This window comes from Lynx canadensis, chromosome D3, assembly GCF_007474595.2.
Source record: "Lynx canadensis isolate LIC74 chromosome D3, mLynCan4.pri.v2, whole genome shotgun sequence".
NCBI classification, from domain to species: domain Eukaryota; kingdom Metazoa; phylum Chordata; class Mammalia; order Carnivora; family Felidae; genus Lynx; species Lynx canadensis.
In genome coordinates, this window is record NC_044314.2 from 77,244,801 (window position 1) to 77,270,192 (window position 25,392).

The window sequence follows — 25,392 nt, forward strand, 5'->3', positions numbered from 1 at the left end:
CTTGCCTCTGCCGCAGCACACAGGCAGGGGCAGGGATTTCCCACCCACCACCCACTTCCAGCTTTTAGCCCACAGCCTCCTCCACCCACGCTGCCTGGGAACACACTTGCCTCCCCCCCACCCCCACCCCCACCCCCCCCCCCATGTCTGGGACTTAACAGCAGTGTTACTCAAATTGCGGTCCTCCAACAAGAACATCCCCTGGGAGCTTATTAGAGATGCAAATTCATGGACCCCACTTCAGACTCTGAATCAGAAGCACTAGGGTGGGGCCCAGATCTGTGGCTTAACAAAATCTCCAGGCGATTCTTACAAGCTAAAGTTTGAGAACCACAAGCTTGAACTATACAGGTCCACCCTACACACCTGTCCAATCATGTCCTCACCCTGTCAGAGCTTCTGGGCAACTTCCACCCACTAACACCCCCTTGGACTCCTTCAGCCCTTCAGTGACAGAAATTAATGACAGTGATTACAAACGGATCCTGTGTAATACCGCCATGCTGGGCACTCCCACGGCAGTTATATGAATAGCAGCCCCTGGAGGGACGCAATGCAATGCCCTAAGAGCACTTGCTGGGGATTTTATTATCCTTTATTATTCCCCTGTCACATAGGAGGAAACTGAGGTTCAGAGAGGGGACATGACTGGCCCAGAGCCACACAGCAAGTAAACAACTATACTCTCCAGCTTCCAATGCTGCAGAGCAGCATGTCGACATCTGTTTTACGCACACACTGGGATTTCCTTCGTGGCAAACGCCTTGTCATCACTTCCGCAGGAAAGCCTCTCCTGACCTCCCCAGACTACACCAGGCCTTCTCATTATACCCTACCACGGATCCCTGCTTTTTGCTTAATAAAAGCATCACAATTTGTAACCACGTGGTGAAGTATTTCATGTCTGTCTCCCCACCAGTACGGATGCTCCAGGAAGACAGGAAGGGGACAGACCCTGCTAGATGCTTACCTAATTTCTAGTCTCCTTTTCTTTGAGAGCCTGACTTTGTTTGGGGCAACTGGGTACCCAGCTGAATCACTATATCCCCCAGGCTCCCCTTCAGCTAGAGGCATAAGGTCCCGGCTTCTGAGATGAGAAGGGGTACCTGGTGGTGCTCAATAAATGCATGTTGAATACAGGACTGTTCGGCCAGCTCTGGGCATGCGGTCAGTACTCAGGAAATGTGTGCCATCTGCACGGGCCCAAGAAGCAAAGACCCCCACAGCTGCCCTTGTCTTGGAAATATTTTTATTGGTTCTGAGAGAACAGGGCTGTGGCGAGCTGGGACGGGCACAGAGCTAAGGAGGGCGGCGAGAGGCTTTGCCCTGGGGCGGACATGCTGTGCGGGGGGGGCTGCTGGCAGGCTCCCTGGCCCACCCCACCGGCAGCGGCTGGGTCCATGGCACTTGGCGCCCGGCGTGACCTCTGCTGGCTTGGCACTGTGGCCTCCTCGTCGGCGGGCGCCCCCCTTTCCAGTTGCAGGAGTTTTGAGTCTTTCACAGTGCGGAGGGGAGGGGGTCCAGGGTGGGCACCTCCCTGGGGTGCAGGCAGGCCCCTTCCGCCAGTCCATCCTGAGCTCTCGGCGGCTACGGCGGGGTGAGGCGCGCTCTGGCTCCTCTTCTCCCGCCCGGGGGGGAGCTTGGCAGTCCTGGAGGGGCCCTCACGGCCTCAGCGGGACATCATCCGGACAAACTCTGGGAGGGCACAGGACGGGACCGGGTGGGGAGAAAGGAGCCTGTCAGGCCCAGCTCAGGACGCAGCCTCCAAGTCTCCCTCGGATCTGAGCGCCCCCCCCCCCTCCGTTGACATAGCTCCTACCTCGGGGCTGGTCCCCTGCAGCCCTCCGGTTTCTCCCAGTCCATCTTGCGCACAGCAGCGGGGCCCCAGGATGGGGGCTTTCTCATCTGCATACCTGACCCCTCTGAAACCTCCCAGGCTCCCCACTGGATAACGTCCAATATCCTGATGTGACCTCCAGGCCCTCCCAGCTGTGGCCCCAGCTGACACGGCTCTCACAAGCTCACCCCCAATCCATTACGCTCCAACCACACACAGATCTCCCTGTCGGTGCAGCTGGCACACTCACTCTCCCTCCACCTCTCAGCTTGCCTGCACTCGTCCCCTCTCTCTTCTTTTTCTTTTAACTAGACTTGATTTTTTTTTTTTTAGAGCAGTTTTAGGTTCACAGCAACATTAAGCAGAAAGTACAGAGTTCCCATATGCACCCTGCCTTCCCAGCATACGGCCTCCCCTACTATCGACATCCGGCACCAGAGTGGGACATTTGTTCTAATCGATGAACCCACGCTGACACAGCATTAGCACCCAGAGGCCACAGTAACATTCAAGTTCAGCCTTCGTGCCGCACATTCTGTGGGTCGGGGCAAATGCATAATGACGTGTATCCACTATTACAGTGTCATACAGAACGGTTTCACTGCCTTGAAAATCCTCTGTGCTCCACCTATTCATACCTCCCCCACCGCACAACCCTTAGCAACCACTGATCTTTTCACCATCTCCATAGTTTTATCTTTTCAAGAATGTCATACAGTTGGAATCACACACTACGTAGCCTTTTCAGATTGACTTCTTTCACTTAGCGATATGCACTTAAGATTTCTCCATGTCTTTTGATGGCTTGATGGCTCATTTATTTTTAGTGTGAATAATATGCCATTGTCACCCTTTATCCACTCACCAATGGAAGGGCATCTTGGTTGCTTCCAGGTTTGGGCAATTATGAATAACGCTGCTATACACATCTGTGTGCAGGTTTCTGTGTGGACGTAAGTTTCAATTCATTTGGGTAAATACCCTTTCCTTCTGCTTCACCTGGTGGCTCCTACTCATCTCTTAGAGCTCTATTTATTTATAGCCTCCTCCAGGAAACCTTCCCTAATCCCCCCTCCAGCTTGGCAAGATGCCTCTCCCCTGTACTCCACAGCTCACTGTATTTCCCCCAAAACAAGAGGGACTACAGCGTTGGCTTCTGTCTTCCTTGCTGGTCTTGGGCTCTCAAGGCAGATCTCAACACACAGTAGGTATACATACTATGTATGCAATACATACGAGCAGAATGGATGGGGGATGCTGGGCTTGCAGGGAAGGGCTGTCATCTGTGAGGGGGCACCACCGGGACACGGGCAACCTGAAATTTTCGGATCTGGTGGCAGCAAAGCCTTCTTTCCATATAGCCACACTCTCCTCAAACTTGAGTCTAAGTGCTCGCCAGAAAAGGCCTTCCAACTTTTGTGTTCTGGACACACGCACATCCTACATCCTGGTACATGTTTATCTTGTCTTTCTGCTCAGAAGGCAAGTTCCCGGAGCACAGAGTGAACGTTTTACTGTATTTTTGCCCTAGATCCCATAGCTGTCTTGAGCAGTATCTTGCAGGGTTACATATGTAGTGGTTGAGATCCCAGGCCTGGTTTATGATCCAGCTCCGCGTCTTAACGGTCTGGCAATTTCAAGCAAGTCATATGACTTCTCTGAGCTTCAATTTCCTCACATGTAACACGAGGCCATAATAGTGGCAATCCAGACAGTTGTTGTGAAAATAAAATGGGATAATATATGTAAGTGTACTTGGTGCGGTGACTGGTACATAATACATGTACAATGAATGGTAAACAGTATAATGATTCCTGATTCCTTTAAAAAAAAAAAAAAGAAACAAAAGCTTTTACTGAGCATTAACTATGTGCCAGGTACTGAATTATGAGGAAACACAGAGATAAAGAAAATGGTGTTCTTCTCAAAAAGTTCAGTCAAGCAGAGGTACACCTAGCACGCGGAGGGGGCAGTGTGAAGGATGAGGGTGAGCCTGAGGTGCTGTGAAAGCCCAGAAAAGAGGGATTCAGCCTGAGGAACCAGATATACACACAGACATAACCATATACATATGTACGAATAAATGATTGTATGGATAATTTTTTAGAGATGGATGAATGGATAGACACCTGGACACATGAAGAGATGGATGGAACAGATGGAGAGAGAGATTTGGCAAGATGCACCAATGGATGGTTGGGTGAAGGGATGAATGGGAAGGTGGATTACAGGGGCGCATAGATGGAGGGGTACAAGAATGGAAGGGTAGGGGCATGGAAAGATGGAGTCATGATGGATACACAGTTGGAAGTCTCCACGTATGGCCACTACTGCCTTGGCTTCTCTCCCACGTTCAAACCCCACCTACCTTCAAAGTCTACTCGTCCATCCCCATTGAGGTCCACATCTCGGATAATTTCCTCTATGTCTCGGTGTCCCACCTGATGGCCCAGGAGTTTCCTCATGGCCTCCCGCAACTCACTGGTGCTTATCTCTCCATCACCATTGGTGTCAAACTAGAGAGGGCAGGGAGGAGAAAGGGGTAGCTACAACGTGGGGGGCCCAAGGTCGGGCCCCTTCTCTAGCATCATTGCCCCCCCCCCTTACCCCGAGACTCTTCTCTGTCCAAGCTCCTTCCCTTGGCCTGTGATACGGGGCTCTAGTTTCTCCTTTCAAGTAACTGTCCTGGGGTTGGAATTCAAACAACACCCTGCCCGTGCCTGTCCAGTGGTCGTCACTTACCTCTCGGAAAGCATCTCGAAGTTCCTTCACTCCAATCATATCTGCTGTTTCCGCCAGGAGTTTAGGTCCCATTAGCTCTACGAAGTCATCGAAATCTACATGGCCACCCACTGGAGACAGAGGAAAGGGCTAGGTCATCCATCCAACCACTCCCCACCTCTAACTAAGCAAAGGAAGGCACTGTGAACCCCTCCTTGACTGGTCCAGTGCTGGGTCCAGGGTACAACCAAAGGCCAAATGAGGACACACAGGTGACCATGGACAGGTGGCTTATCAAAGAATGGCTCAGGGGAGTGGCCAGGGTTAGATGGAGGGAACCAGTCGGGAGGTGGATAGAGAGAAAGATACGGGCGAAAGACACACTGGGTCAGAGACAGGCAAAGAATGTCAGAGACGGAGAGACAGAGAGACAGAGACAGAGCAGAAAGGCAGAGAGAGAAACAGAAGTTATGAGAGCCTGGCCCACCTGCCCCAAGCCTTACTCTTGTTATGCAAATGGAAGCTCAAGTTCAACTAGATCCCCCAGCAGGTAGGAGTGGTGGAGAACCAACACCCACCCCACCCCCTGCTCACAGCAGCTTTCAGCCAGTGACTGCTGAGACTCCCCATTGGAGGGATGAGGGCTCTAACTTCAAGGTGGGCTTGCTACACTGACTCCCTGAGCTGCCTAGCAGAATGAGAATGAGACTCTGGCCACTCATGGTGCTGGCTGGCTCGAGAGTTCAACCTTTGTGGCTCCTTTTCTTTGTGGTCTCGCTTGCCTATTCCCTGCTGATGCTTCCCTTCACCTTCCAAATAAACTGCTTGCACTCAAATCCTTGTTTCGGGGCCTGCTTCTGGGAGAACCCCAAAACTAAGACAGAGAATAACACAGTAATGAGAACTTCCTTCTGTTCAACAATCACCGTGTACCACGTACAGCGTTGTTTTGCAGACAGTCTCTCAATGACTTCCTGTGCTCCTCTCATTGTACAGTTTACAGGTGAGGAAAAGGAGGCTCAGAGAGGGTAAGTAGTTTGCCCCAAGTCACAGAGCTGGAAAGAGCTGGGCCCAGAACTTAAGCCCAGGGCCTGTGTGACTGCAGAGGACTTGGAGGGCGGGGACGGGAAGGGAAGAGGGTGCCCAGAGGAGGGACTCACGGTTCATGTTGATCTGCTGAGAAAGTTCAATAAGTTCCATCTCGGTGGGCATGTAGCCCATGGTACGCATGCAGTTGCCCAGGTCCCGGCAGTTGATGTAGCCATCCTTGTCCTTGTCAAATTCTCTGAAGGCCTCTCGGAGCTCTGAGGAACAGAATAAAAGTGGGCATGGCTGGGGGTGGGGTCCACAGAGCCTCTGATCAGAGGCAGCCCGGGTGCCCACTGGCCCGGAGAGCCAGACCCTGGAGCTGCCAGGACGGCACTCCTCTGACAGCTGACTCCACAGAAGATACCCAGCCCCGTACCAGGCCTTGTCCCCAGGAAGCCAACGTGTCTCTGCCTCTCTTCCCACCAATCTCTCTTCCCTCAACTGCCTGGAGAGCTGAGCAACCCTTTCCCCTAAGGGGCTGCATCTTACCTTCAATCTCCTCTGGCCGCAGCGATCTGTCCTGAAACAAAAGAAAGTGTCCTATTAGCAGCTGCGAGCGACCCAGAAGTTACAAAATGCCCAACCTGGAGGCCATCCAAGGGACAGCAAGCACCGAGTGGGACGCATGCCTGGACCACGTCTTCAAGGGAAAAAGCTGCAGCCCCACATCTCCCATAGACACGGGAGATGCCCAGGGACCCCAGAGCCCCATCCAGCCTGAGCAGAGAACCTCTGTGTCCCCATTCCAGACACAAGGATGTGTCAGGGAACAGAGCTGGTCTGGAGGCAAAAACCTGTAAATAAAGCAGGGTGGGCGGGAGGTCACAACAGTGTGGAAATCTGCAAGGTGATGGGAGGGAGGGAGGGGCTGGAAGGACGGAAAGCAGGGAGTAGACAGGCTGCCCATAAGGGAGGAAGAGGAGGAGGAGGAGCCAAGGGTGTGGAGGTAGACTTCAGGCTGTGCCCTGCTGCTTGGGCACGGCCCACCTTCTCCAGTTTGACCCCCATCCTACACCTGGCCCTGTCACGGGACACAGCATAGGACCCTGGGGGCCGCCAGTGCCAGTGGCTGCCGCCAGGGTCCAAAGCACACATCTCCAGCTTCAAGCAGTGCCCAGATCTCCTTGGGGAGTCAAGGAAACCCTGGGTCTAGGCATCTGAACAGATGGCGGCGAGGTCTCCAAAGAGCAGGCCCAGAGGACGCATGGGGAAAGCTCTGGCTGGTGAGGTGCCAGTCACCCTAGGCCTTCCCAGGAGGCAGACAGACTGGCACGAAATTGATGCCCCGCTGGACCTGTTCAATCAGCTCCAAAACTGGCGCACTGGGCCCATCCTCCCTGTCACAGCTCTCCGTCCTTGGGCAGGAGGAACGTGGGGCAGGGCGTGCCCCCCTGAGGAAGCACATACCAGGTGTGGGCACGCCTATCGTGAACACAGACACGCAGGTGGGCCACAGTGAGCGTGAGGCATCTCGGCTGTGCACGCAGGCTGTTCTAGCCCACACGGTCAGGGCAGGCAAGAGACAGCTTCTGTAAACTGGCCCTGGGTCAAGGGACCCCAGCTCCGGAAAATCTGAGAATCTTCTAGAAAGGGGCTGCTGAGCAACCCCTTATGAGACAACCAGGTGCACAGGACCCTGTGCTCAGGAGTGGCTAAATGTGGCAGGACAGTGTTGAGAGTGTACATGAGCCGGGGCTGAGCAGGCTGCAAGCTATCCAGCCCTCAGGTAGTATTTCTAGCTGAGGGCAGGATTCACTGAAGGTATGCGTGTCTCTGCAAGACGACTGTCGGGACTTCCACCGTAAAAGGCTGTCACGGTGCATTGTCATCACTCTCTTCCTAATCAGACTTGGATCTTGGGTGGCCGAAAAGGATGATTTTTGCCATGCCCTGTGCCCCTGGTAAGTGAAGTGAGCGAGTAGGCGAGTGTATGTGTGTCCATATGCACGCAGAGGACACTGGCTAGGATAAGTCACTTCGACATGAGTCCTCTCCCCGCCCCCCCTTCAAGCCTCACGCAGGCTCCCACTTTTCCAGGACCCAGTTCTGCAGGACTGGAGGGGAATAGGGTACTGCTGACCCCCAGGGCAGCCCCCTCTGCTTCGTGCACAGCCAGAGCCAGGAGCAGGAAGGCCAGGTACCCCTCTCCAGGTGCCTGTGGTGGTGCTGGTCTGGCTGAGTCCTGGGAGCTGGCCCCTGGATCACACACTCTGCCGTGTGAAGCAGGGCCAGGGATGCCCACCGAGGTGACAGGGAAACCATGAGCACCATCCCCAGGGGTGAGATGGGAATACAGCACACGAATACCCCTTTCTCCCCAGCTTATGTGGTCCGGGAGAAGATCTTGGCCTCTAGCGTCGGACAGACTCAAGTGCAAAGCCCAGACCTGCTACTTACTAGCTGTGGGGCCTTGGGTAGGTCACTTCAGCTCTCCGAGCCATAGTCTCATCAATAAAATGGGTTGATACTGGTACCCACCTAATAAGACCTTTGTGAGCATCCCGTGAGACAAGATATATAAAGTGCTTAGGGGGCGTCTGGGTGGCTCAGTCTGTTAAACATCCGACTCTTGATTTTGGCTCAGGTCATGATCTCGCAGTTCACGGGTTCAAGCCCCATGTCAGGCTCTGCACTGACAGCACAGAGCATGCTTGGGATTCTCTGCTTCCCTCTCTTTCTGCCCTTCCCCTGCTCACAGTCTCTGTCTCAAAAATAAATAAACTTAAAAAAAATAAAGTGTTTAGCGTGTGGCACTCAAGAAATGGAACCTTCATACATTCGTATTGGTGACATTATGATTATCACCCTCTCCCGGTGACCGCTCGGATACCTAAAGGAGGTTGCCCCATATAGTAGCCGCGTGTGGCTGTCGGAATTGGAATTGGAATCAGACAAATAGAATTAACAATTCAGTTCCCCAGTTGCACTAGCCACATTTCAAAAGCTCAATGGCCACGTGCGGCTGGTGGCTACTATATTGGACAGCATCAATTATAGAATATTTCCATTATTGTAGGAAGTACTGGACATTGTATTCAGGAGGGCTGTTAAGAGTACAGGAAACCCTTGAGTCAGATTCCCAAAGTTCAAACCCTACCTCTGCCTCCCACTAGCTGTCATCTCGAGTTACCTCCCCGACTCAGTTTCCTCATCTGCCAAATGGGGATGATCATAGTACTTACCTCTCAGGGTTGCTCTGAGACTTAATTGAAGAGATGCACCAAAGCACTTAGCACAGTGCCTTGCACATAGCAAGTGCTCAAAAACAACACAAAAAAACCAAAAAACAAAAAACAAGCAAACAAACAAAAAAACATGAGCTGCTGTTATTACTTCTTGCTGGTGGATGTAGACTCACCAGTGCTTTGCAGCCATGGGTGGGAAACTTTGGGGGTCAGATTCCCAAGTTGAGGGTTTGGGGTACATCCATTAGGGGACACGGGTTGCTGCTGCGTACCGGGCCCCTCTTCTTCCCAGCACCTCGTTATGCCCTTGGAGGCAAGTCGGGTGAGGCTCCACTGGGGCCAACTTACGTACAGGCTGCCTGTTCTCAGCGAAGCCCTTGCGCAGGAAAATGCAGGCAGGGCCCAGCAGGTTGTGCATGACCGCGCAGTTCTGGGCCAGCATCAGGAGCGGTCCTGGGAGCTCGCCGCTGGCCGCCAGCCCCTCCTCGCTCGTCTGCACCACTGTGTAGCTGCTCTTCTCCTCCTGGCGCATCTTCAGCCAGCACCAAGCAAATACAAAAGAGAGGCAAGGGCGTCACCTCCCTGCCCAGCCGGCCCTCCTGGCCTCAGCCTGGCTGCTGGTCCTAGAAGGGGCTCTCCTCAAGAGGAGACCCTGGAGAGTCAGACAGTAGGGTTCGGAGAGCTCTCGGGATGCATGGGAGGCAGGAGTGAAACTGGCTCAAGAAATGGAGTCTCTGATCCTTGCCTGAAACGGATGCTCCGGGGAGAGCTGGGTGTGACACCCGCCGTGTGGAACAGGGGCACACATGTGTTCACAACACACACACATGCACAAAATCACACACTCGCATGCGTGCAGAAGATTAGAAAGAGAAGGAGGCAGAGGGAGGCTTCTGTTCCAGCCAATGGGAAGTGCTCGCTCAGAGACTAATGAATACGGTCCTTGCCCGAGATGTTCCCAAACTGACTTTTGTCCCTGCCTTCAACAGACCCCACTGGAAGGCAGTGACGACAATCAGAGCTGGGAACACACAGAGCAGGCTCGGGTAGGCTGCCGGACTGGCAGGTGCAAACACATGAGCCTAGCCGACATAACCAAGAGGGGGGACTGTCCTCTCCGAAGGACAGTGCTACTTAACTCAGCCCAAGGTTTCCAGACCTTCAGCTGGGCCAAGCAAAGCCCATCCGAGGGTCAGAGTCTACCCAGTTTGCTGCCTCAAGACTAGACGCTCTCTGCCCCCAGCAGCTCTCCTTCTTCCCCCTCCTGTCTCTGGCTCCCTGCCTGGCCCAGCCTGCCCGGCCTCTAGAGGCTGAGGCAGGGGCCCTCTCTCTGCTTACCGAATATAGCTGTGCTTTCAGGCCCTGGCCCTTCTCTCCTCCTCCCTGACAGTTCCCATGCAGCTATAAAAAGTCAGCACTGCCCACAGACGGTCCCCTTAGGACAACAGCAGCATCCAGACACAACATTCTAGTCCACCCCGGCCTCCCCAGGATGCCCAAGGCCCCCCAGGATCCAGGCCAGGGCACTCTGCCTTCAGTCCTGAGCTTGGATGAGCTTAGACTTAGAGGCAAACCTTTCAAGGAGAAACAGAGCCGCTGAAACTTGGAGGGCCGTCTTTGCCCAAGAACCCCAGAGCTGCCCACCCTACCCTCTGTCCTACTGTACCCCACTTGCTGCCAGGTTCTTCCAGCTCACAGAAGGTCATGCCCAGGAGAAGATCCTGTGATGTAGGGGGCGGCCTGTCCTCCCAGGCTGAGAACCTGAACAGTCTCTCCCAGCTTACATCATCTCCCCTCTCCTCCAGTGCATCTTCTCCCCAAAGCCCCGTGCTCTGGGACTCCAGACTAGACTCCCTTCCAACCTCCTAAGGCTCTCCCAGGCCTAGAGAGGGAGGAGCAGTATTCTGGTTCCTCAGAGGGGAGGCAGCAATTCATGCTCAGGGCAAGGCCCAAGTTCAGTGAATGCAATAGGTTTGGGTCTCTGCTTGTCTCAGAACTTCAGAGAGGTCAGGCAGACCGAGGGCCATTCTGGTTTAATGTCTGAAAGAGTTCAGGGCCTCAGCCATACTCTCACAGGATCCCAGGACCCAGGCTAGAGCAAGGGCAAATCCAGAGAGACCTTCCCAACTGGGAGGCTGGCTCAGAGGAATGTTGGCAGTAGACAGCGGCTCGACCCCATGAAACAAGCTCCCGAGATGTGTGCAGAGAATCCGCCTTTTCGTTTCTGGCTGAGTCTCGTACACTTGGCTCAGAGTGAGCACAAGCCAGGAAGGAGGAGGCAGCACAGCGGAGGCACAGAGCTCAGAGAAGAGATTTAGTACCCTGGCTTTGGACTCCAACAGTCTCGGGGACAAATTCTGGCCCCGCCCCTTGCTTGCTATGTGACCTTGGGCAAGTGACTGCACCTCTCTGTGCTCTGGGTTCCTTCTCAGTCCGGCGGGGATACACGCGGCCCCTCGCGGGATTCTCGTGAGAAATAAATGAGCTATTGCACAGTGCCTTGAGCACTGTGAGAGCCAAATGCATGGAGTTGCCATGGGGATGACAATGACGATGATAAGGACAACGGCGATGATGGAGATGCAACATAAGAGGTGCTGGGAGCCAGAAGGCATTTACTTCTGGCTCCAGAGGAAGTGGGAGAATATTTGCCAATCAGGAAAGAACGGAGAAGGATGGAGAAGAATGTGTTCCCACGAAGAAGGGACCCGCGGTGGCTGGGGAATTTCCACTGCGTCTCTTGATCATAATACTGCCTGGCACCAAGTCGCCCCGGGAGGCTGCTGTTCTCCCCCGGCCAGTGATGGCACCTGACAGCCTGGTCCTGCCCCACACGGAGCCCGGAGCAGGCCGCCTCTCCCCATTACGCGCCCCCCTGGCTACCACGCTCAGGAAGCCAAGTGGGCAGCGGCTTGACAATGTCTCCTGGCACCGAGGGGACATCTGCCCGAGAGGAGCATGGCAACAGGAGGGGTCAGCCTGCCTCATGACCTTACAGCTTTCTAACAACACGAGCTGGCTAAGAGGAGGCAGGTCGAAGCTTCCTCTCACTTGGAAGGTATTCAAGCAGCGGGTGAGTAAGTGAGCAAGCGCTTGGCGAGGTGAAGGAAGGAATCGCTGCAGTGAGTGGGAATCCGGACGACCTGGAAGGTCAGGTGCGGGGATCTACGAATAACATTTCTGACAGCAGGAGAGAGACGCAGCCTCTCACAGAGGCAAAAATAAAAATAAAACACCAGCTATGGCTTCACACAGACCAGCGTTTCCAAAATCTCCACTCCGCTTCCACTCGGCTGTGTGACCTTAGGAACGCTCTTAAGCCCAGCTCCTTGCTCCTTGCTCTATAAAAGAGCCAAGAGAACTACCCGGTGGAAAAGAGCAAACGAGATCACAGAGGCTGGGTGTGTTGTAGCTTTTCGGAAGAAAGCAACTGCTGTTATTACCAAAAGAAAAATGAAATTGAATGCAAGAAGTTTTATTGTCTTTTACCTTATTCCGTGGACTCAAAACCTCTCCTATTTTCTTTTTATCCTCCATCCCCATTCTAAGAAAACCCAGAGCGGAAACATTAGGATCATGATGATAATAATACTAATTACCATTTATTGAGGACTCGGTTCTGGGCAGTGTGCACAGCACTTTTATTTGCTTCTGACAATCACCTTGGGAGGCAAATATTAGTATTTCCACTTGATGGACAAGGGAATTGAGGTCCAGAGAGGTCAAGTAACTTGCCCAAAGTCACATGGCTGGAAAGAACAGATTTGAGAAGTCTGGCTCTTAAACACTCTGCTGTGTACAGGGAGAAGAGGGGAGGTAGAACAGAGGGATAAATCTTGTTCTTAAGTTCACCTCTTTAAGCTTTGGACAGAACCCGGGGCGGGGGGAGGCTTTCAGCCTGTGGCCCTCTAGACTAATTCAGGTCAGTTTCTGCTTCTCTGCAACTGCGTGGAGGCCAAATCCTCTCCTAAGATGACAGCTGATGGGGCTGTGTGCACAGAAGAAACAGTCAACCCTCGGAAGGATCCAAGGAACAGTGGAGATGAAAGGGAATTTGGTGTGAGCAGCTTAGCTAAATGAGGAAGACGATGAGCAAAAAGGCTCAAAATTTCCTAAATTAAGAGACTATCAAACTGACCCAGGAGGTAGTATGGGGTTAGGGACAGAGATGCCATTAGTTAACCTAAGACCTTCGGTAAGTCACTTTACCTGAGTGGCAATCAAGTTCCTTATCTGGAAAATGAAAGAACCGGAAGAAAACATCCCTATCATTCCTCCTTCCTTTAAATAATATCCTTGAGTTTCTTCTATGGCTTAGCTACAGAGGGCTAGAAATACAAGCAGAGCCCATTTAAAGTAAAACCCTATAGATGTAAGCCCAGCTTTGCACGAAAAATGTCTTGGAGGTGGTGATTTGCTTTCCAAAAGGAATTCTTGCAAAAGGATATCATCCTGGTAGATAAGCAATAAATCCACTACACAAAGCGACTTACAGACACCTTTGCTCAACATCCCGTTTCTCAGTGGAAACAATCCGGGGCTCTGAACCAGCTGGTCCTAGTTGAGATTCTCTAACCTGATTCAAGAATTATTGAGGGTGGCAGGGGATACCCCAGTAGCAATGGGATTGACTCCAAAACCCACAATTCTGAAGGTTTAGAGACCACCAGAGAGAGGGCCAGATGCTCTCAAAGAGATGAATGCGTCCCTGGTCCTACGGCTGGGAAGGAACCTCAGCAGCAGCAGAGGCAAAGCCCAGCTCAACCCTCTTCTGATCCTGCCAGCCCCAGGAAGGTCCGGTCACTCGCATGCTGTGGATCTGTGCTTTTTCTTTTGTAGCCCAGGAACTCTTTGGTTTCTTTCCTAAATCTTGTGCTAATTCCCAAACACAGCCCCCCATGCAGCTGTTAAGTCCCAACTTCAGCGCAGAGCCTGAGACACAGAAAACTGGGATCGGAGGGAATGTAGAGATTGAGGCAGGGAAACAGCTCTAGATAGAACCCACGGAAAGGGTAGCAAGCTTCAGATGCCCACCCCCTCCGTCCCCAACTCTGGCACAGATGGCAAGATGCCCCCTCCCCTGCCCCAGATCTTGGGAACTCCAGAAACATACCTTCCTTGAGAGATTTCTCAGTGGAGACTTGACACAGTTGCCCATCCTAAGCTGAGGCAGCCCCTCTCAGGATCCCCGGGTCCATGAAGGAGACTCCTGGGGACTAAGAGACCTTAGTCCCTGTCACGGCCAACCCCAGCCTCCATCTGCCTGCGCGGTTCTTCCTCCTGGACCGTTCTGAGCCCTCTCTCCTGCGCGCGTGCTCTCTTACTCGTCTGCCTGCTCCTGCTCTCTGATTTTTTTTTTTTTTTTTTTTTTTTTTTTTTTGTGGATTGTGTATATGTTTGTGTGTGTGGGTTTAACTTTCTGGGCACTTTCTTAAGGACATGAAGGCAGGAGGGGAGAGGGCAGGGCACAGAGAAAATCGCCTGGAGAGCTGATGGCAGAGGGCAGCAAGCTGGGGAAAGCTGCCGGATCATCTACATCAGATTAGAGCTCAGTCCTCTCTCCGGTTCATTTCCCTTCCCTCAGCCCCTCCTCTCCTGCTGCCAAATCTGCAGGGAGATTGCTTCAGGGAGGGGGGCCCAGAATGGCAGCTGCAGCTGGGAATTAGGCCAGCAGACCCAGAAGGGGAAGCAGGCTAGTTTGGGCTACCAAAGCCAGGGTGCCTCCCAGCTCCCAGCCTTGTGCTTGCACACACACACACACACACACACACACACACACACAAGAACTCAGGGACAGACACACATCCTAATTGCCCCCCGGCAATCACAGCTGGATTGAGAGCAGGCAGTTCCAGTTGAAGGCCTGGAAGATCCTGTGACATCCCCATCACGCTCCATTTTTCACACTTGCCTCCGTTACCAAAAGGGGATGAGGCTCCGGGGCTGGAAGCTGAGCCAACAGCAGTGATCAGGTCCTTCGCTCCCTTTGCCATGTCAGGTCTCTCTGACCCAAGGGAAACCAAGAGACCACCGGGAGGGCGGGGGGCATGATGGAGGCAGTGCCGGTAGAGGTGTGATCCAGGGCTGTGACCCCTCCAACCATCCTCCGCCTAATCCTGAGTGAAGATCTGTCACAGGCTTCCTCTGGGTGCAAAGCTGAGAGGCTGCCCTTGTCAGAGTGGTCTTCGAGGTCCCACGACTGGAACTTTTTTAGGTGAGTGGCTCTTCCTCGTCCCTCTGGGTTCCAGGTTTGATGTGAACTCATCTCAAGCCTCAGATGTTACATTCAAGACCTACAGGCGGAGCCCGATGACCCAAGAGAGGAGGCGTCCCTGTTTCCCCCCTGCAGCCAGCTTTTCCCAGCAGGGGGCACCAGAGGTAGGTTGGGAAGGCGAACTCTTTCTCGGCCCCGGTGCAAAAACCCTTTCACGGGTCGCTGAAAGAGTTGTCAGTCCAGGGAGGCTGCTTTCCCAGGGATTTTTTGTCCAGCTTGAGCGGCTGGTCAGAAGCCCCATTAGGGGAGTGGGTGGGGCGCAGCCCAGAAGGTGCCACAGGCTCGCTCCCAGGGAGCCGGGGGAGGAAGTCCCTGGATAGCTCCTGACGTCTGCGCTGCTGCTGACGATGGAACGGTTTAATCAGGGGAGTTACTCAGCAGCCTTGTTTGGGCCAAACCTCCAGAGGGGGGGTACGGAGAAGGAGGGGGCAGCCCCTGAGGACAGAGGGAGGAGACCGGGGAGGCGTTGACTCCCAAAGGGCAGGAAAAACACCGGGGAGATGAAACAGATGAGTGAGCAGCTAACATAAGTGCCTTCTCCAAAGACGTGTTCCTCCAGAAGAGAGCACAAAGCAGCCTCTCTGCGGGGCAGGGGGGTCAGGGTCACGAGACTCAGGTGCATGAGAAGGGTCTGCCAGCTTCTGACTTCTCACATTCCAGAGCTTCTGTTTCCTTGCCTGGAAAAATGGGGTTTCCCCTTATCTTGCTTCTAAAGCAGATGTGGGCAAGTACCCGGCGCACGGTAGATACTCAGAGAGTAATTATTAAAATGGAAGGAGGAAGTGACATTTGTCCAGTGTTTGTGTGCCAGTCACTGTGCCTGGCTCTGGGAATGCTGTGGGGAGAACAAGATAAACATGGTCCCTGCTTTCAGGGAGCTTACGCTCTAGCAGGCAGGCAAGAGCTATTAAAGAGCTAGGAAGGCACTTATTTAATTACATTTCAGGTAAATGCTATGAAGGGGAAACACAAAACCTCCGAGAATGTGAGACAGAGGAATCCGACTTAGTCTGGGGGTTTCGGAAAGACTTGGAGGCCAAACCTAGAACACCAACCATCTGCAGACTCTTGAAAAGCTGGGGCTCACCAGGGACCCCAGAGGGAAGTTGGGTTAGGTTCCAGGTACAGACCCAGTTCATATTAACTACCTGGGCAGATACATGGGAAGGCAGAGATTCTCAATGCTAGCTGAAGCTGAGAATCTCTGGGGAGCCTCCCCAGAGATTCTGGTTTAATAGGTGTAGGTAAGCTCCAGACATTGGTGGTGGTTTAGTGCTCCAGGTAAATGTAATCTGCAGCCAGTGTTGAAGACCACTGACACGGATGCTAAGAGCTTGGAAAGCAGAGGCCGGCAGACCTGGTTCAAATCTTGCCCTTGCTAGAGTTGCCTAGCAAACTCTATGACCTTGAAAACTTGTGAATCTCTTTGAGCCTCAGTTTCTTTATAAAATGGGTACACTAATAACCCTTCCCTCTTGGGCTGTTGTGAGGAGTTAATGAGATAATACACACACAAAGGGCTTGGCACAGTGCCAGGCACCTAGAAGGTGCCCCTTCCCCTGCCCAGGATTGATCTTAAAGGGCCAGCTGTGCGCTCCCTTCCCCCATACTCAGCAAAACACCCACTCAGTCAGACCTGGTGACTTCTGCCCCCTGCAGGCCAGCCCAGAGCACAGCCCCCATTTGTCAACCTTGGAATATGCCTGTCCTTGGAAACAGGAGACGCGAAATGGGAAAAACAGGCCCCTATGGAAAAAGTCATGCACTTTGAAGAAATCCCATCCTTCTTCAGGGGGAAGGATGCTGCTAGCTTGAGGCTTAAGGCAGCAAGGGATTCAGGGATTCTAACTCCGAGCTTGCTTAAGCTATTTTGGGCTGGACAGGTCAGGTTATGGTGGTCCTGACTGACCATAGGACACCATAGGTGTCCTAGAGGGAGCAGGTGTCTTGACCTTTAGGAGAAATTTTTTAAAAGGATCAGGGCACCCGGGTGGCTCAGTCGGTTGAGCGTCCGCCTTCAGCTCAGGTCATGATCTCACAGCTCCTGAGTTGGAGCCCGCATCGCATCGGGCTCTGTGCTGACAGCCCTGAGCCTGGAGCCTGCTTTGAATTCTGTGTCTCCCTCTCTCTCTCTCTCTCTGCTCCCTCCCCGACTCACTCTGTCTCTCTCTGTCTCTCAAAAATAGATAAAAAACATTAAAAAAAAATAAAAGGATCGAACAGTGGGGGCTTCTCTAAGGAGCATATCATGTGGCCCCACCTTCCCATCCCTCTTCACTGGGACAGCAGCCCCTGGGCCTCCAGAAGCCTACACTTTGAGTTCTGGAATGGAATAATAGGATCAGAGGGATGAGAAGGATAAACCCTTTGCTGATTATTCCTGATTAGGAGGGAGGCTGGCCTCTAGCCCTGATCAGTTCTATCACCAGCATTTGAGCTTGGATGACAGCCCGGTGCGAACACACTCAGGGAAAGCTGGGTCATAACCTAAGAGGTGCTTTGTGGATGTTTCTGACAAATAGGAAACACACTTATGTGACTCCCCACCGAGCTGGCACAGGCAGGTTCTTCAGAGAGCACAGCCCTGCCATTTACTTACTGTGTGACCTTTGGACAAGCCACTCCCCTCCCTCGAGCCTGTTTCCTCATCTCTAAAATGGGGGTGGGGGGAGTGGGGGGGGATAATGCCAACCTTCACAGACTGCTGTGAAGATAAGATCATGAGAAGATACTTTGGCAAATGTTTAGTGAGCTCCTGACGGAGGTCTCAGGCCACTCTTGTTGTTTCCCCAAAACAGCTAAAGGCCAAAGCGGATGTCCTGGAGGACTGTATAGGATTGATATTAACCCCAAGCTGACCTCCTCTTTCATTTTCCCCAGGCCCCCGATGAAAGGCAAGAGGGTATCCCAGCCCACCGAGAGAGCAGTAGGGAGAGACTGGGCAGGGCAGGAATGAACAAAATACACAGCCCTCATCCTAGGAACACAGACCTAGTACGATTGAATCTATTAGGACCCAAGCTTCCATATAGTCTCCCTCCCTCATCTGAACTATAGGAACTAAGAAACCTCTGCAGACCAGAGGCTAGGGATACTGGTCATTTGCTCATTAGATATGGTGATCATGTTATGTGCAAAGCAGTTTGGGAATTGGGCTAATCTAGTCAAATCAGAAGAGATGTCTCTATGGGTAGAAAAAGGGAAAAGATGGAACAGAGCTGTGGGTTTTATACACAGTTGCCTCCTCTACAAGGGGTGTTTCTTCCTCAGCTTAGACTAAGGAGCAGAAAAAAAAACCAAACCAAAACAAAACAAAAAAAAAAACGTTCTTAAAATAGTTTTACAAAACCCAATGCCAAGAGTTGCCCCAAATCATGCCTATTCTGAGTTAATGTCTCATGCTGCATCTCTCTAGGCAGCTGGGTAGCATGTCCTCAGCTGGCCACAAAGAGGGTACTTGGGAAGGTCTCTTGTCATTCAGCTCATTTAATGGCCTTTCTTGCCCTGCTCAGAGACAGCTTTCAAAGTATCTTACACAGGCCCACATTCAGATACTCTATTAACAATAACATTAATGAAGGCTGCCCTTTTTTCCCAGCACCTACTCAAGCCAGGCATTTTGACATCCTTAATCTTGTGTGACCCTCATTAATAGCTCTGCAAGGTAGTTTTTGTCAGTCTCATTTCTGGAGGAAGAAACCCAGACCAGAGGGAGAGAATAACAGACCCAAGGTCACAGCAATGGGAAGTGACCGACTTGGGACTGGAATTTGCAACTCTTCTTTCTCCCACACCACCATTCCCTGGCTTCACCTCAAAACCACATCATCTCCTTGCAGGCAGTCAGGCAGCTCTAGGAGGTCACTGAAAGCATCCTGATTCCTGTTCCCCCTAATGTAGGAGTCTAGCTTGGTCCTTTCAGTGTCAGTTTGAGCCCTGGCTCTCCCTGACTCTATTGCAAATGGAAAGAAGAATGTCCGGGACAGCACTTAGCAGTTAATCAACAATAGCAATAATAACTAATATCGATAGTGCCCTTGCTCTGAACCATGCACTCGGCCAAGATCTGTACACATCTATCTCCATGTTCCATTTAACTCCCCCAAAATCCAGTGAAGTACTATGATTTCCCCAGTTTTGCAGGTAAAGAAACAGAGGCTTTAACGAGGTTACACAATTTGCTTAAGGTTAAAAAAAATAACAGAACTTGGGAGACGTGAGAAATAGACCTCCCCAGGACTATGTTTTGCCCTAAACAGATTCTATCAGAATGTTTTTGTATTCAGAATCCCATTTCCCTTCTCTTGGTCCTGGCCCTGTCTCTAAGGACAGAAATCTCAAAGCAAAGAGAAGCAAAGAAGACTGGAGACCCTGACACAAAAGTCCCAGGCTGGGTTCCGTTGTTATTGCTGTTGTTGTTCAAGCAGATGTCTGAGAGCTGTCAGCAGGAAGCCCACACTGAATGTGCTGAGCTTTAGAGAAAAAGTCTGCAGCTCCAGAGGCAAGAGCTCCCACATGGAGGTCGTAAATATTTGATGGGACCTTCCAGCCCTTCCTGACTCAGGTGACCCTGGTGACATTTCAGAACACCGGGCTGGAGACTATTAATGACTAAGAACGTAGAAGGAGGATGGAAAGCAGGCAGCTGAAATGCTCTGAGCTCCCAAAGGGCCCATGAAGGCAAATTCTGGAAGACTGGAAAAAGAAAAGACTCTTTTTCTAGGAACGAAGGCATAGTGCTAGCAAAACAGCCAGAAAATGTGTGCTTCCGGGCCCGTGACCTACCCCTCCACACTGCTAGATGCTGAGCTCCCAAACAGCCAGCACCGCAGCTATCTTGTCCGCTGTTGGCTCCCTGGTCCCAGCAAATGCTGGGGCAAAGTAGATGTCCCCAAATATCGGATAAATGTTTGAATAGATGTCACTGACTCCACAGCCCAGACCCACTCCACCTCAACATGTCGCTGCACTAACTCTCAAAGCCCTGCATCCAAATCTCTACTCTGGAGAACTGCTTCCAGCTAACTCGGCTAACGAGGGCTCCCCACAGGAACAAAGCCACACACTGCTGCCCTATCACACCACACAGCAGCCCCGCGCAACCCGAATCCACGTGCAGCTGCCTTCATGTCAGACCTCCGCCGGCATCAGCCACCACGGAGTAGTGTTTTGAAAAGGAATGTGCAGATCTGAAGCAGAACACACACGGCCTCCGTGGAATTCGGATCCAGCATGGCAAGCCAGGAGCTTGAAACGGCTTCTCTACACTACATCCTAGCACAGAAACACTCAGGGCCCCCTCTTCCTCCAGACACCACGCAAACTCTCCCATCAGACCTCTGCATTACACCCCTCCTCGGCTGCCGCAGAACTGCCTCAACGCTGTGCCAATGAGTTTGAATTAATTATGGACTCAGCACTAGAGGAAACCCTGGCTTTGCGCAGGAGTTCACAGTTCCCTTCTGAGAACCTCTCTCCCCAGCAGCACATCCCAAACTGTAGACCCAGATTAGGGAACGGATGCTCAGCTGCCAATGACCCTTGACAGAAAGGCCTAGAGGAAACCAGAGTAGCCACTGGTGACCCCCTAGTGACCTTCCTGACCCTAGAATGCACATCAACTCAGGCCAGGGTGTTATTCCACGTTCTACAACTTGACAGCTGCCCACCCGCCATCCTAGTGACATCCCTGGAGTGACAACTTCTTAAATCTCCCCAAAGTTCCGATGTGAGCCACAGCTCTGTGTGGCCCCTCTATGCCCACCCAGACCCTTCTCTTTTCTCATATTTTTCAGTCTCCATCTAGCTCTCCAAACTTTTCCCAGGTCTCTGGGGCCACGACAGCTCATGACTAGTGTCTTCCATCCCCAAGCAAGGCTGTGTGCCCCCGCGGTAGCCATTCTTGACTCCCAGACTCCAAACCCTTTGCTCCCTTGGGTGGCTCACTGGCAGTCTTGGCTGGAGACCGGAGTTGGCGCCACCTGCTCGGAGCGCCCCTCCGGACCCCTGCAAAAATCTCCAGACGGTTTGTGGCGGTCGTTCCCTTCCAGGACTGGCCTATTCCGGCAGGTGGAGGGCGGCGAGGCGCTGGTGCCTCGCCCAGAAGAGGCCCGGAGCGTGGACAGCGCACAGGGTGCTGAATCAGGCACGGGGGAGGCGGAGTGCCGGCCAGGGCGCAGGGCTGCGGAAGGACTACGGGGAGCGTGACTGGGGGGCCGCGGGCAGCGGGAGGAGGGCTGTGGGCGCGCGCAGCCGCGGCAGGGTCCCGAGCGCCTTTCCCGGGAGCGCGGACGGGAGGCGCGGCCCTTACCTGGCCGAAGGCGGAGCTGAGCATGGGGCGCAGCTGGTGGAGGAACGGGTCTGCCTCGGACGCGGCGGCTGGAGCTGAGTCCCCGCGACCCGGGGCTCGCAGCGAGCCCCGGAGGCCGAGCGCCGGGGACAGCCCCCGTTCCTCCCCATCCCGCCCGCGGGCCGGCGGCAGCGGCGACGGCGGCGAAGGTCGGGACGCCGCGGTCGGCAGCGCCTCCCGGGGCCTGCAGTGCGCCTGGGGGAGCCCGCGCCTGCTCCCCCGCGCGCCCTCCTCTCGCGGCGCCGGCCGGCACAGGGGCCTCCGCGAACTGGGGTCCCCGGACGGCGGCGGCGTGCCCGGGCCGGTGCCGGGCAGCCGGCGGCCGGGCAGCCCTGGCTCCCGGGCAGGGCCGTGGCGGGGAACCCGGCTGCCCCCGCTGGCCGCCGCCGCCTTCAGCAGCGATGTCTTGGACTCGCTTTTGGCGATGTGCGAGCTCATCGCGGCGGGGCCCGCGCTCGCATGGCCCGGCGGGGGCGGCGCGGTGCGGCGCGGCGCGGGGCCCCCGGCGGGCAGAGAGCGGGGCGCCCGGCGGGAGCCAAGCCCGAGGACGCGCTGGAGGCGGGCGCCGTCCCCCGGCCGCTTAAATGCGGCCCCGTCGCCGCCGCCCATGTGACAGCGCAGCCTCTACGCCCGGAGCCCCGAGCTTCCCGGCGGCTGGCGGTGCGGATCTGGGGGGGCTGCCGGCTGTCCCCGGAGAGCCCACCCCCGGCTCCTCGGCGGCCCAGGTACCGCCGCGCCCCGCCCCTTTCCCCGCCCCGCGCTCGTGGAGCCCCGCTTCCGGGCGGCCTCTGGCGGCGGAGGGGGCACTGCGGCGCGGCGCCGGGAGCGCTAGGGAAGGGGTTCGGCGAATGGCCCCAAAGATGCCCAGACCTTGGTAGGCGGCAGTGCCTCTTAACGCGCCCGGAGGCTCCCACAGTGACCCGGAACCGCTGGAACTTCCAGAAATGCAGGCGGGGTGCACTCCCCAGGGGGTACAACTTTGGAAACGAGGAGAGAGGGGTGCCATGAACTGGAGACCCAAGAAGGGTGAAGGCACTCCAGGACAGCACTGTGTAAACAGACACCGGAGCCAGAATGGCGTGGAAGGACACCGCTGGAAGGAGCGTCTATGGGGCGCTTCATCCACTCCAGTACCACGGAGTGTGACCAGGATGACCCTGGTAAATCAGCCAGAGAGTTTTCAGTTGTCAAAGCAGAAGAGAAGCCAGGTGGCATCAGTGTAACCTGGACTTTGCAGGGCCTGGTGATGATGAGATCTCAGGTAGGAGCCATTTGCTACCCCTCCAGCTGTTGCCCCCCTCCCCCTTGCCTTCGTGTCTTTCCAGATGTTAGAGAAATTCCTGCTCTTGGTGGGCAGCCAGGGAGTCACAAAGGCCTGGTTTGAATCTCAGATCCCAGCTCTGCCACTTACCATCTGGGTAACTTGGACAAGTGTCATCAACCTCTTGGACCTTGTTTTTTGTTTTTTGTTTTTTTTTTTTGTTTGTTTGTTTGTTTTCCCTCTCTTCTCTAAAATGCAGGTAAATGATCATAACCAACTCCTCGGTAACATCCGATGATGCCATGCACATAAAAGGCCTGGCCACGGGCTTAGAATAGGGCCCACGTGCAGTTAACCTAGTTCCCTTCCCTCTACACCTTATGAAGCCCCATCTCCCACTCTTGTTTAGTAATGGGATACTTGAGATTTGCAGGGAAGGGGTGGGATGGGAACCTCCCAGGATCTCCCTGTTCTGGTCTCTGGCCCTGATGCCATCCATGCATGAGAATTGGGCACATCTGATCACTGCTCAGCCTCAAGAGAAGGATAGATGGACAGACTACCAATATGTTACACTTCACTCATGCCAAGGGTTCACCCTACTCTGCACTGCCTGCTTCTTTGACATACCCATATGCAAGGAATTAAGAAAAAAACCAAACAGAATGGGCAGGAAAAAGCAACAGCCAGAGGCCAAAGTGAACAAGGAAAGTGTGGCAAATTGTTCCCCAGCTCACCTATGAGGGACTGAATTGGCATATCAAAGCCACTCGGGCTCCTAAAGCACAAATACTGAGGCGAGCTGGGGTCCAGCAGCCCAGGAGCCTCACGGCATCATCCACTCAGATATGAAGGGCATAAAGGGCCCACCCTCTCACAGTTTGGGACCAATCAGTGTCTCACCTGTTCCAGCCCTCAGAATAATCGGTGTTCAGCAGGATTAACAGCAAGTGCACACTCTGCATAAATCACAGGAGATAAAATACCTTATCAGGGTCCCTTAGTTGCTGATGAGAGGCAACGAAGGGTATTTGGAATCCCTGCTGTGCCGCGCTTGGTCATCTTTCCGAAATTCCCGAATTTGCTGGCCAACACCTCTGTCCACAACCGATTTCTGGAAAAGTGAGGGACCTGGTTGCATCACCTATGATATTAGAGTAAATAAAAGCAATCAAGATTATGTTCATGGAGCCAGTGGATAAAACACTTGCACTCAGATCCTGGGGAATCCTGGATATATGCCAAGGTTCCATTTCATTTGTAAAATTTGCTGATTTGTTCGTTCACTTAAAGATTTCTAGAACCGGGCACTGTGCTAGGCACCTGATATACCAAGATTCATCCACGTATTCAACAAACACTTGAGTGCCTGTTATTTGCCGGGCACTGTTCTCGGTATCAGAGACACGGTGCTAAACAAAACAGTCTCTATCCTCAGTGACAAGTGAACCATAGAAATGCATGGAAAGTTGATGGTGACACACTGGTGGCATTTAGTGCTGTGAAAAGAAATAAAGCAGGTAGGAGAGGAGGGCTTAATGGAGGAGGTTCTCTCGGACAGTGATTACGGGGGACCTCTCTGAGGTGGGGACATTTGAGCAGGGACCACAAGGAAGTAAGGGAGCAAGCCACGTATATACCCAGGGGAAGAGCTTTCCTGGCAGAGGGGAGATGATTCAAAAGTCCCAGGGAGAGAACAGCTTGGCATGTTCGAGAAGACGCAAAGAGGCAAATGGAGCTGGAGTGAACAAGGGGGAGGGTGGTACAGGTGAAATTAGAGAGAAAGGGCCAGCCAGCCAAGGACTTTGGGTTTTTTCTAAGTGTGAAGGGAAGCCAGCAGGCCTGCAGGCTTGTGGTAGAGGAGTGGCATGTGGTTGTTTACATTGTTATAAAGGATCATTGGCTGCTTCGTGGCAGGTCCCCTGTTGGACGGCAGTCTGGCAACATGGATCCAGTCAGGTGCTGTCACGCGGAACAGGTGGGAGAAGGTGGCGGTTTAGCTAGAGTGATTGGGGGCAAGGGGTGAGCAGCGGTCAGATTTGGGAGATATTTAAAGAATGACGGTAAGATTCAGTCCCTGCTCTCAAGGAATTCACAGGAAAATCAAGAGAGAATGAAAGCCACTATAATGTAATGGGAAACAGGCAATAAGGGAAAGACAGGCTGGGTTGAGCAGCACCTTCAGGGGGGTTGGGGAAGGTGTTGGAGAAGGTGACATTTGAGCCGTGTTTGGAGAAGTGAAATTCCACCAGATGTAAAAGGAAGGTCATTGCAGGCAGGGGGAACAGCTTACGTGAAGCCTTGGGAGCATGAGGCTGCACGGTGTGTTTTGGAATCATTCGGCGGGTGGGGGGGGAGGGTGGTGGATGAGGAAGATAGCCCAGAAAAGTGGTTGGAACAAGACTGGGAAGGAATTTGAATGTGACATCATTCAGGAGCAAGTCCTTTATTCTATCAACAGTAGAGAGGCCTGGAAGGTTTTACAAGTAGGTACCAGACACAGGCAGAACTGTGTTCTGATGCATTATGGTGTAGACTGGAAGGACCTTAGGAAATGCGGTTCATTCATTTCACAAAAATGAGCAAGTGCCCACCGTGTACACTATGCATCAGGAAGAGAGCAGTAAACAAATGACCATCCTGCCTTTCTTTATGGATTTTAGGTCTGGTGGGGAG

At 53.3% G+C, this 25,392-nt stretch overlaps 1 protein-coding gene across 2 annotated transcripts; it reads right to left on the reverse strand.

Moving 5' to 3' along the window:
• Positions 1–1,232: 1,232 nt before the first annotated feature.
• On the reverse strand, positions 1,233–22,123 carry CABP1 (calcium binding protein 1). Of its 2 annotated transcripts, XM_030336880.1 has the most exons (7): positions 21,417–22,123; positions 9,185–9,364; positions 6,137–6,167; positions 5,719–5,862; positions 4,580–4,689; positions 4,206–4,353; positions 1,233–1,695 (listed from the first exon to the last, which is right to left on the reverse strand). In XM_030336880.1, exons 1-7 carry the CDS (start codon positions 22,062–22,064, stop codon positions 1,670–1,672), a joined length of 1,287 nt encoding a protein of 428 aa, XP_030192740.1. In that variant the 5' UTR covers positions 22,065–22,123; the 3' UTR covers positions 1,233–1,669. The 2 variants fall into 2 exon arrangements, with proteins under 2 accessions (XP_030192740.1, XP_030192742.1); XM_030336882.1 differs by lacking the exon at positions 9,185–9,364 and having other exon boundaries at positions 21,417–22,116.
• Between the last annotated feature and the right edge of the window lie 3,269 nt (positions 22,124–25,392).